General features: G+C 27.6%; 3 protein-coding genes across 3 annotated transcripts in view; 1 reads left to right on the top strand and 2 right to left on the bottom strand.

The window, feature by feature from the left end:
• Positions 1-331: 331 nt before the first annotated feature.
• Positions 332-2,655, top strand: Phum_PHUM155130 (tRNA pseudouridine synthase, putative; the record flags this gene model as incomplete). The annotated part of the gene is made up of 8 exons (XM_002424777.1): positions 332-454; positions 706-755; positions 836-1,050; positions 1,135-1,334; positions 1,419-1,569; positions 1,924-2,221; positions 2,305-2,456; positions 2,552-2,655. The coding sequence occupies 8 exons, from the start codon at positions 332-334 to the stop codon at positions 2,653-2,655; spliced, it is 1,293 nt and encodes a 430-aa protein (XP_002424822.1).
• Positions 2,656-2,754: 99 nt separating this feature from the next.
• Phum_PHUM155120 (uncharacterized protein) lies at positions 2,755-5,817 on the bottom strand (the record flags this gene model as incomplete). The annotated part of the gene is made up of 2 exons (XM_002424776.1): positions 2,755-4,937; positions 4,995-5,817. The coding sequence occupies 2 exons, from the start codon at positions 5,815-5,817 to the stop codon at positions 2,755-2,757; spliced, it is 3,006 nt and encodes a 1,001-aa protein (XP_002424821.1).
• A 1,922-nt stretch (positions 5,818-7,739) lies between these two features.
• The window catches only part of Phum_PHUM155110 (uncharacterized protein), a gene marked incomplete at both ends in the record, with an annotated part of 9,260 nt that continues 4,117 nt past the window's right edge, over positions 7,740-12,882 (bottom strand). Inside the window, 4 exons of the mRNA XM_002424775.1 lie at positions 7,740-8,179; positions 8,632-8,831; positions 8,938-9,135; positions 9,267-9,592. Of these exons, the coding sequence (XP_002424820.1) occupies positions 7,740-8,179; positions 8,632-8,831; positions 8,938-9,135; positions 9,267-9,592 (1,164 nt within the window). The remainder of the gene's footprint in view (positions 8,180-8,631; positions 8,832-8,937; positions 9,136-9,266; positions 9,593-12,882) is intronic.

Here is a 12,882-nt window from a genome sequence, read left to right as displayed (position 1 = left end):
GTATTTTTAACGAAGTAGTAGCCAATAAAGTAAGAAAGTAATGAACTAATAAAGGCCTAAGAAATACGGCTAAACGAATCTAAATATCTTTTTTTTTTAATTTATTAAACGGTTACTAAATTGTTAATTAAACTATTATTAATACTTAAGCCCACTAGAACTGTCTGTTTACTTTAATCTCACATTACAGATATAACATAACTTCTCATTCATTGGTTTTTTGCTGCTAGCAATAACATCAGAGCTTTCACTTGACTTTCTTAACCAGATAATTTGCTATAATTAAGATATTCTTGTAAATAATCCTAATTCCAGTATTTTGTACTGGATTATGAAATTGTATTCCAACATAATTTTATTGGTAAAAAGACAATTCAGTTCTATGGCTGAAAAATATAGAATTATTAAAAAAAAAGAATTGAACAAAGAATCATTAAATGATTTGACTCGTGAGGTTATTTTTTTTTTTTTTTTCTAATTTGAAAAATTATAATAAACTTTTTTTTTTAAAAAAAAAAAATTACATTCTTTACACACTTGTTTCGTAATAAAGTTTTAAGTACTTTAATTTTTAAAAAAAATATTTTTTATTAAATAAGTATTATTTACTTTTTTTAGGAATTAATTGAGCAAATTATTCTTCTTAAAAATCATACGCTTCAATTACAAAATTCTATTTCTAAAAATAATAATAAATTATCTAAGGTAGAAAATGAAAAGGAAAAAAAAAAAAAAAGGAAATTTAATTTTTCTGAGTAAGCATTACATTCTACGATTGAAATATTCAATAATTTTATCTATACTCCCATAATCATTTTTTCATCATTAATTATAGAATATCAAAAAGGCATATTTTTTTAAAATTCTGTTACTTTGGTTGGGATACTTCTGGATTTGTCATTCAAGAAAATACATCCAACACCATTGAACAATTCATGTTTGATGCTTTAAAAAAATGTTGTCTTATTGAAAATATTGAAACTAGTAATTATCAAAAATGTGGAAGAACTGACAAAGGTGTGAGTGCATTTTCCCAGGTTATCTCTTTAGGTAATTAATAATTTTTAAGTTAATAATTTTTTATTTCAAAAACTTATTTTAATTTAATTTATATTTTGTTTGAATAAATTTTAGATGTAAGAAGTAAATTAGAAAATCCAAATCATGAAAATGCAGAACAAGAAATTGAATATTGTTCTATGTTAAATAGGTTATTACCACCATTTATAAAATGTTATTCATGGGCACATGTCGGATCTGATGTCGGTTCCAGGCATGATTGTTCGGAAAGAACATATAAATATTATTTTCCCAAAGGAAATCTCGATATTAATGTGTGTATTACAATCTTTTATTTGTGGAAAAAAAAAAAGAAAATTACACTTTTTTGAAAAAAAAAAATTTCCATTTATTTCCAGCTAATGCGAGAAGCTGCCAAATCGCTATTAGGTTCACACGATTTTAGAAATTTATGTAAAATGGATGTAGCTAATGGTATAACAAATTTTAATAGAAATATTATTTATGCAGACATAAAACCATGTTCATTTTTACTAGAAAAACAATCAGGTAATTTTAAAAATACTTATTCAAATATCAAAGTTTCATTTATTTATTTTTTTTTTAATAAATCAATAAGTTAAAAAACAATTAAATTAAACTAAAATAAAAGAAAAGCTGGAAAGATTTTTGTAATTATATAAAATTTTTATTTTTATCATTTTAGCATTGAGAATAAATAAATAAATAAATAAAAAAATTTCGAAAAATGATGATATTAAAATTTTATTTAAAATATTATGAAATCAAATTTATCTAGAATGTTTTAATATCACACGAGTATGAAACTTTATTTTAAAATAATTTATTATTAAACAAAAAAATTTTGTATTGTTAACAAATAAATAAATAAATAAATTACAGGTTATCAATTTTACATATTTGAAATTAAATCAAAATGTTTCTTATATCATCAAATACGAAGTATAATGAGTGTTTTATTATTGGTCGGACAGAAAAAAGAATCACCCGACATTATAAATGATTTACTCGACATAAATAAAAATCCTGCTAAACCTCAATACGATTTGGCTTTACCCATGCCATTGAATTTATTCGAAGCACAATTTACTTCAATTTCATTAAAATGGAATGTAAATGAAAACAACATAACCAAAATAATAAAAAACTTTCAAGAATTATGGAATGATTTCAGTGTAAAGTAAGACGCCAAACAATTATTTTTTGTGTTTTTTTTTTTTCCACCATTTTAAATTAAAAAAAAAAAAAAAAAATTCTTTACAGAAGCATCATGATAAGAGATGTGATTAACGATTTGAACAAATTGAAAGGAAATTATGGTGAAATTGATGAAATCCAATCTTCCCAGGGCGATTATTTTTTTTATGGATCAGTTAAAAAAAATTACAAACCGTTATTGACGCGTGAAAGATGCCGTAATTTAAATTTAAATACTTTTTCACACACACACACACAATTAAATTTATTCTTCTTACACGATTAATTTTTTTAAAAAATTTTTTATTTGCAGGTTCGTTGGAAGAAAAAATTGGTAGCCTTGTTAAGAAAAGAAAATTAGAAAAAGTGGAAGAAGAAGAAGAAGAAGAAAAAAAATTTGTTGATTCAAATTTATGACAATTATATATATAATAAATGGGATTTATTTTTTTTTTTTTTATGTAATAAATTAATTATCGTAACTAAATTTGGAAAAAATTTCACACAAGTTCAATATTATTCTTGACCTATAAACCTCCAATTCTGTTCTTTATTTTTTAATATATTTTTATTTTCGGGTCCTATCGTCGCTCGTCCCACGGGATTCGTATTTTTTTCACTTAAATATTTTTCACCGACTTCAATTATTTTGTCTTTTGTCGCACTCATAATTCTTAATCTATGTTCTTGTAACGATTCGTCCGTTATTCCGTGCAAAAACCATCTCATTCCTTTACTTCCGGGAGGTACGGGAGCATCTATGGATTGAAACAATCCCAATTTTGCTTCGTTCACATCTTCCTGAGTGAATTCCCCACGTTTTAACCACGATATGGAATTATCGTAAACTCTGTGCGAATTCTCCGGATTGGGATCCCTGTACGAATAAAAATTTAATAGACCGGATGCGGATAACGTGACTCCACCGCCGTAGGCTCCTCCCTTTTCCCGTATTTCCGGATGTAGGTATTTCATTGTCATTAATCGTGCCAACACGCCTATCGTTGAACAATCCTCGTGTTCGTAAGGTACGGTGATGATCGTTTTTCCAGTGTAACTTACTGGTAGAGGTAGTACGTGAAAAAGACCGCCGGTGGATGATTTCGAAAGGCCAACGTTTTGCATTGCGTACGAATTTTCGATTGTACCCTGAGTATTATGAATAAACCTAGAAACCTGTTCGAGAACTTTGGATTCCGTACCTTCTACAACGTTAACGGCACACCGCATTCGACTTCGAGACATAAGTTTTTCTTTTATTTCTATCATTTTCTTTAAAACGGGGGCCAAGTCTCCCTGAGCGATGTTTTTCATTGCGTTGACATAAGTCAGCCCGGAACTTTTTTCTTTTAGTAAACTCGAACCCGACACTAAGCTTGAGGAAGAAAGGACGGCGTAATGATGGCCCAGATCTGTGATATCGTTCACTAAAGCCGCGGCTTGAGCATTAACCAACGTTTCAAATCTTTTCAAATCTGATAATTCCATGCCTTGAAAAATCTCCAACCAGAGATCAAACATGGAGTCGATGTTTCTATTTAAACAATACGAACTGACGGTTAAACTTTCTTCCAAATGATCCATTCGACTTATGTCATCTTTGAAATGAGTTCCCAAACTTAAACCTCCGGTCTTCAATGTCGAAATTTGATCGAATTCTTTATAATTACGTTTCTTAGTACCCATTTTGGTAGCCACGGTGGCAAATAAGGGAAGGTAATTTTTTAATTCTTCCGACAAATCACCCAAAGTCATAATGCCTCTAAAATACGTAATGCCATTGGTCGGTTGTGGTATGACGTAAACATTTACGTCATCCACTTTTTCATTTATGATTTTAACTTTTTCCACATCTTTTTTCAAATCACTGATTTTCAAACTTGGAAGACATGATTTGTCATCTTTCTTTTGTAATTGCAATAATTTTAAACCGTCTTCGAAAATCTTACGCTTTTCTTCTTCGCTAAGCACTTGAACTTTTTTACTAATTAACTTTTCTTCTTTTTGTTTTTCTTCCTCATCGTATTTGGGATCCGGAGACATTGTTAAAATTAATTTATGATTATTATCTTTAAAATATTTTTTCACAGTATTTTGTAAATATTTTGGATCTTCATTGATTTTACGTTTAAGTTTTTCTATATGACTTTCCACTTTCAAATAATTAATTATATCTCCCTCGTGATTCCAAATTGGAGCAACACTGAATAATAATCCTAAACCGAAATTTGAAGTTTGATGTTTCAAATTTAATTCAATTGAATGCAAAATTGCTTCTAAATTTTTTTTATCAAAACCTTCTTTAATAACATTGTCAATTGTATCTTCATATATTTGAATTATTTTATCAAAATCTTTTTCTGAAACACTTTGTAAACCCACACTAAAAAATGTATCTCTCGTTTGACTTTCATAACCGGTCACAGGACTAAAACCTGCTCCTATGTTTGGTTCTATGAGAGTTTTATAAAAACTAGAATTAGGTCCTGTGACAAGTAAATCAGATAAAACTTTCAATAAAAGACATTCTTCAACATCAGTTATACTGCAACATAAAACACTTATGGTAATAGATGATTGTTTATTTTTATCAGCTGCTAACGGATCATTCCTGCAAGAAATATGTTTCCTAATAGGAGCACTCCATCTTTTTTCTGGCGCCACAATTGTCGATAATTGATCTTGAGTTTTTTTATTTACTTTTTTCAAATAATTATCATTTAAATTTTTTAAATGAGTTTCTAATGGAAAATTACCATATGAATAGTATTTGGCATTAAATGGTGAATAATAATTTTTATGAAATGCTTTAAGATCTGCATGATTTAATGAAGGGATTTCTGCTGGATCTCCTCCAGAGCACACACCATAAGTATTCGATGGTAAAATGCTACTCAAGAGAGAGTACTGTAATATATTTTGATTATCTGCAAACACTCCTTTCATTTCATTGTAAACAACTCCTTTAATTATAATCGGAGTTTTTGGATCTTCTGGATTTGCATGTTCAAGCCTCCAACCTTCTTGTCGAAAATCGTGTTCGTTTAGCAAAGGCTGAAAAACTGCATCCAAATAAACTGACATTAAATTTTCATAGTCTTTTAAATTTTGAGTAGAAAAGGGATACATTGTGTAATCAGGAGCCGTCATGGCATTCATAAATGTAGCCAGAGAACGATTTAACATTTTAAAAAATGGATCACGACATGGAAATTTATGACTTCCACACAATGTTGTATGCTCTAAAATATGAGGTAAACCAGTTGAATCGGTGGGAGTTGTTCTAAAAATTACTGAAAATGCATTGTTGGTATCATCTTTATCAATATGTAAATATTCTCCTCCAGTTTCTTCATGTAAAAGCTTTACTGCAGTTAGTTGAAACTCTGGAATATTTTCTATTTGTTTTACTACGAAACCATTAATTTTATCTCCAACGTGAAAAGACAACAATCTGTTATTTTCTCCGACTGACTCGACAGCCAATTTTTGTTGTGCAGTATAAGAAGGAGATTTTCCATTGTAAAGCAATCGAATTTTATTTGATAACTTATAGTTAGAAAATAATGTATTGTTCATTACCTTTTTACGTGACTGCGAAAAAAACTGAGGAAGATATTTCAATGATAAAGCCATTATTCACAATTTTTCGTACCTAAAATCAAATCACATTCATATATTTTAACATTACAAGAAATGAAAAAAAATTAATAAATAAAGTATTTAATCGAAATGTTCAAAAGCAAATCGCTCAGATAATTCACTTACAATTTTTAAACTTAAAAAATGTATATATATATATATTAAATGAACAAGTCAATCAGAAAAATTTTGAATCTAATACATATCAATAGTAAAACAGAACTTGTAAATCATAGATAAACCATGAGTAGATTTTAAAAAAAGATTTTGAAATCAAGCTCTGATAAATTTAAGATTTAACGATGAATCAATTATATTTTGTCAACAAAACCATAATATTGAGAAAAATAATGCAAGAACTGACGAATTTTCAAAGTTTGTAGTGTAATTAGAATTGTGACCCGGTATCGTGTAATCAGAACGATTGTCGTTAAAAATAAAAAACATTTTAAAATCTAAAACAATTCTTTTTAAAATAATTTTAAAAACATTTTACTTATAAATTTTAGAAACAAATATTAAATGCTACAATACTTAGGAATTAACTTTTTTTTTAAAAAAAAAAAAAAAGGCAGATTTAAAATTAAATCTTTTTTTAATAAAGATAATAAACAATCAAGGTGTATGTAAAAATTTTTTTAAGTACAATAAAAAATATTTAAAACAATTTTTTATTAAATTATTGAAACTAGTTAATAAAGTACATGAGAATAATTAACAGTTTTATTAAAATTAAATGACAAACAAACAGTATTTAATAAAAAAAAAAAAAAAAATTATTTCTTTACAATTATTTGCTATAACAAATAAATAAAGAATATTCAATAAAAAAAAAAATAAAACAAAGCAGTTATTCTTTTTTTTCTTTTTAAAAAAATAAAAGAAAACCTTTTTTTTTGGCTTTTTTGTTTTTTATTTAATTAATTATTATTTAATGAAATTATTTTGCTTAAGTAAACAATCATGTTACACCAGCACCCTTCTCATTTAAATTAAAATAATTTTTTATGTATTTATGCCATTATCATCATTTATGCAATTATATATATATATATATTTAAAAAATCACAATCTCATAAAATAAACTTTAATAAACAACAAAAAAAAAATAATAATAATAATAATAACAAACATATACGAGATTAAAACTTCTGTTGTAAAAAATTGCAAAAAAAAAAAAAAAATTAAAACATATGATTTCACATAAGGAAATATTATTTAATTATATTATTTAAAAATAAAATCGGTTAAAAAAAATTATTTATGTATATATATATATATTTCATTTTAATTATGTTAATTAACTGTTTTGTACATTATTATTAATTTATTATCATGATATTATGTTTATATAATTTAAAAAAAAAAAAAAAACTGCAATGATTATCAAGAACGCCATTTTATTACATTAATAAAGGCATATGAGTTAAAAATTAGGTTCAGTTCCAATCAATCAATCAATCAATCAATCATTATGAATAAATTATGAGCTTATTGGAAGACGTTTTATAAAAATTAATAATTTTTAATTATTATTATTATTATTAATCATATGATTTTCTATTAAATTAAAATAATTTTTTAATAAAAAAAAAAAACCTAAATAAAATTAATTTATGATTTTCATTTTTAAAAATATATAACAACTGAACCTGAAAAAAATAGTAAAAAATTATGAGAATCGACATTGCGCTATTCCACAGACACCAATTGTTAAAAACATAAAATAAAAAATCAATCAATCAATCAATCAATCAATCATTGATTACAACCAAGAATAAGAAAAAAACTATTTCAATTAATATTCGGATGAAAAATCATCATCATCATCATAATCATCATCATCATCGTGGATTTTTTCAGGTAGCCGATTTCTTGGGTGAAAACAATAATGTTTTTTCCCTTTCCTTTTCCTCTTCCGTGAACCATATTTTCGTTATGACGATGTCACCCGTCGACAAAGTTTGACAACCCACATCTTCGTTGTCCCCCCTCGTCGTCGATTCGCTTTGACGATTAGACGAATCGTAGAAATCATCGTGACAATTGCACGTGCACCCTCCGTGTTTACCCTCACTCCCGGGCGATTGTTCGTTTTGAGCAAAATTTAATGAATTTTCCTTAGAGAAAGGAATCTGAACGTCGGATGTTGCCGCCGAAAGAATTTCTTCCAGTCTTTTTATCTTGTCGAGTCGATCTATTTGAGTATCCGATAGTATTTCGTCGACCATTTGCATGGATTCGGTTAAACTCACGGGTTCCGATGCGGATAACGGACTTCTCAACGACACCAATTCTCCTTTGAAAACAAACAAACAAAGCAAAACAAACAAATGAAAAAAATTAAATTTACAAATATAATATTAATTACTCTCAACTGAATCAAAATCAACTACCGAAACTAATAATAATAATAATAATTACAAAAGAAATTACGTAATAAAATCTTTTATACATTTATTTCTCTTTCACTCTGCCATCCACCTCCATTACAATAAAATTTCACCGAATTTTTTCTCTTCGGAAAAAAAAATTTTCCTTTTTCTTTCTCCTCCTCCTCCTCAACCTTCTTTCAAAGTTTTTCCTTTTTTTTTTTTTTTTTCTTTTTTTCTATTTTATTATCGCGACATCTAATTTATAAAAAATAAAATTTTGAATTCTCACGATTTAAAACAGAGGATAAATTTTCTCCATTTCCCGACAAAAAAAAAATGGCGATGGAAACAAATAAAAAAAAAAAAAAAATCGTACCAGGCATTGGAGACGCTTTTCCGCTGTGAAAAGAATCCAAACTCGGATATTCTTCGTCCAAATCGCTGTCGGAGTCCGAAGATTTATTATTATAATTATTATTATCTTTCGAACCCGCATTTTCCAATTGTTCTAATTTTTTAGCGACCTTATACGAACCGCGAAGTTTTTCCTTTTCCTTTTCCGTTAAATCTATGTACCTGAAGAACAAGAACAAGACCAAAATGAATACATTTTAAATGAAAAAATCATCTCGATTATTATTATTATTTTTTTTTTTTTGTAATCCACATTTTCCCCCCGTACCTAAGCAATCGTATTTCCCTGTTACTTAAAACTATTTGTTTCAATTGTTGATTGGATAATTTAATTTTCAAATCTTTCACTTCCGTTTCTATTTTCCTTTGATTTTTACGAAGTTTCACTTCGATCGGTTTGATGTGAACGTATATTTGTTCTTCGCATAATTCCTCTAATAATTTCTTGTATTCCGGTTTGATAATTCTACGACAGAGTAAGAAATATAGAAATTATTATTATTATTAAATTAAATTTCAAGGAATGAATGAATAAGAACAACAATGTCTGATTTGTTTCCCCTCCTTCCCCTCCCTATATGTGTGCGTCAAACTCACTTGAGCATTAAACTATATAAATGTGGCACCAATGAAAGGACGTCCGCGGCAGCATAAACAATCATGTCGCGAGAAAGCGGTCTCCTACCCCATATTTTTTGATCTTTTTTATAAATATTTTTAAAATATTCTTTCATCGGATTCGTCGGAAGATTGTATATTTCGTATAACGTGTTGAGGCTAACGTCTTTTACTTTGTGAACGGGTTTTCCCATTTCTTGCATTTGTATAACGGCGTGAGCGGATTTCGTGTCGAAAACGTTTCTCAATATGACGCCGAATTGAAAATATATCGTCGAAGAATCGTTTCGACAATCGTGTATGACCTGAAACGAAATCAGCAAAAATTCAGAAAAGTTTTAAAAGTACCGCCGACATCATTAAAACTACCCCCGGCTTGGAAGAGAGAGAGAGAGAGAGAAAAAATAAGGAACCGCCCCTTCCTTCCTTCCTCCCTCTTCTCTTCCACCCTCCCCCCGCCCCCGGGGGGATTTCCATCGTTGGAAAAACGCTTTATTTTAATAATTTTATATTTATCCTACAAAATTCAAGCAGAACAACAGAAAACAATTCGACCGCGAAAATAATCGAACAAACGAAAATTTTTCCATGCATGAACAAACAACACGATGATGATGATGATGATGATGATGATCATTTTACATCATTTTCCGATAAAATTGCCACAACTCTCGAAAATCGGTGAAAATTAAGCTGTAAGCGAAAACAAACACAAAAAACCAACAAACATTTTTTTTAAACAAACATTTGCATATTTATATTTGTTTTAAACAATTCGAAAAACAAAACAGAACAAAAAAAAATATTTTTTTCTAAAATTAATTTTACGAACGTGAACAAACACATTATTATTATTATTATTATTATCATTATCGAGTAAATCTTTTATCCTTGGTCGGATTTAAACATTTCGTAACATTTTAACAGAAGATCATTTAAAAATAATAATAATAATAATAAGTTTTCTAATTAAATTTTATTCATATCGAAATAATAATAATAATCATTATTATAATTATTTTTATTATTATTTTTTTTTTTAAATTAAAAAATTTAATTTAAACAATTTTTTCCCCTCCCTCCCCCCACCCGTCAATAATAATTAATTATTAAAATATAAATAAAATAAGAGAGCCTAAATTATTGACCGAAAAAAATTTATTTTTAAAACGAAAAAAATGACGCAAGTTATAACATTTTCCGCATTTATTGATTACAACAGCAGCAGCAGCAACAACAACAACAACAACAACCATTTCCTTCCTCTTTTCTTTTTCTTTTTTCTAATAATAAAATTTTTTTTTCCAAAAATAAACTAAAGAAAAAAAAAACGACACGAAAACATGAAGACAACACGTAAAAAAAAAAAAAAGAAAAACATCGTGAACGTCATAGATAACTGAAAAACGAGACGAGCAAAAAGTTTTCCTTTTTTTTTCCCTAGTCAAGAAAGAAAAAAAGAAAAAAAAAGAAAGACAGGAAGGAAGGAAGGAAGGAAGGAAGGAAGGAAGGAAAGAAGGAAGGAAAATTTTTAAACCTTAAAGAGTGAAGAAAAAAAAAACCTTTTTTAAATATTTTAAAATTAATTAGAACGAACGTTTTTCTTTTTAATGGAAAATAGCACGAAAAGAAAATTAAGAAATATTAATAATAATAATAATAATAACAATAACAATATTAATAAAAAAATTTCAATTTTCCAATAGGAGATGGGGAAAAAAAATTTTGTTTTTCTATTTTAAAATTTCCTCATCTTTAAAATTATAACGATTTTTTTTTCCTATTAAATTAAAAACGACACACCTGATACACATCTGTAAAGAAAAAAAAAAAAACAAACAAACAAACGAAAACAAACAAACAAACAAACCGTAATGTATATCAACGAATTGCTTCTTTTCCAAGAGAAAGCTTATTAGTTAATACATACATATATATATATTTATATTTATTTTTTTTTTTTTTAAATATAAATATTACCATGGGAAAAATCAATATCCATTTAACGTTAAGACAATCGAGATGAGTTGGAAAATTGGGAGAATAAACAACAATGCCCCGAACGTTTCAATGTGAACCACCACCACCACCGGAAATGACGTCTCATGGGAAACATGAAAGAACCGCGTTCGATATAAAATACGTTGGTAAAATGTTTTTCCTTTCCTTTTTTTTTCTTTCTTTCGTTAATATTTTATTATGCGTTCTTAAGCCACGTTTTCCGGTATTCCTTCCCTTTTCACCTTTCTTACTTTTTTTTTTTACGACTTACCCCCGCCCCGCCCCCCACCGCCCGCTTGCTTTACTTTATATATAAATCCCATTTTGCGGTTATTGACAGATCGTTTTGTGTCTGTTTTTCTTTTTCTTGTCTTTTTCTTTCTCTCTTTTTTTTTTTTTTTTTTTTTTTTTTTTTAATTCATCAATTTCGAATGAGAAAATTTTTTTTAAGTTTTTCTTTACGGAAAACTACTTTGTACTACAACCGTCGTCTGCAACTACAACCGTTTGTCGAATTGACTGATTACGACATTTTACTATCGATACCTCCATCCATCTACCCACTTTTCTTTTTACTCTCGTTTCTCCGACGTTATTTATACACCCGACGTGTAATTTTTAAGCACATTAAAATTTAAAAAAAAAAGAAAATCCGTCTTTTCCTTCCCCTTCCCCCTTTTCCTTTTTCCTGTTTTTTCCTCTTTTTTGCATTTCCATTTTGTTTCAAACCCGCGTTCCTACACCACCATTCTAATTTCAATCAATTCAATTGTTGAATAAAAAAAAAAAAAAAATTAATCATTATTATTATCACCTTGACTCATTTCAATCTTTGTTTTCTATCATTTAACGCCAAAAAACATAATAACAATAATAATAATCGTGAATAAAAAGAGAGAGAGAGAAAAATAGTTTGGGTTTAAAAACCCTGTGACGTATCAGAGCCCCCCCAAAAAAAAAGTTCATAAAAAAGTAAATGAAACAATTTCAAAATTAATACATAAATACATAAAACACGCACAGTTTCATTAAATTATGCAATAGTAATAATAATAATAATACTTATTTATAACAAATACCAACAAAACCTTGAAAAAAAAAATGGCAGACAATTTTATTCGGTGGCATAACCTAATGATAACCAAACGTTATGTATGTATATAGAGTTATGTGAACTTGATTTCAAATTAATTATTAATTAATAAATTTTCTTTTCAGACCAGTCGTATGAAAATCTATTAGAATCCCATTCAAGAACAATTATTGGATAATGAAAAAGGAAGAAAAATAATAATAATAATAATAATAAAACATGAATGGCATTCGAATAATCATTTATTCGAAACCAAGTCGAATATTTACAGTTTGAATCTGATTAACATAAATTAATAATTTATTAACACCTTTATTTTTTTTTTTTTTTATTCGCGTTTGCACACCTTTGAATTCTTTTTGTTCAACGAAATAATAAATATATACGAATTAAACCTATCTTTAGACTCTCGCGGGGGAAGGGGAGGGGGAAGAGATTTTAAAATTAGAACGTTCTGGAATTCATTTTTTTTCTTAAATAAAAATAAGAAACATGAGAGAT

The sequence above is a fragment of the Pediculus humanus genome, genomic scaffold, assembly GCF_000006295.1.
Source record: "Pediculus humanus corporis 1103172107500 genomic scaffold, whole genome shotgun sequence".
In the NCBI taxonomy this organism is placed as follows: Eukaryota; Metazoa; Arthropoda; class Insecta; order Psocodea; family Pediculidae; genus Pediculus; species Pediculus humanus.
The sequence above is the reverse complement of the archived record's forward strand: the minus strand, read 5'-3'. Positions and strand labels throughout refer to the sequence as shown.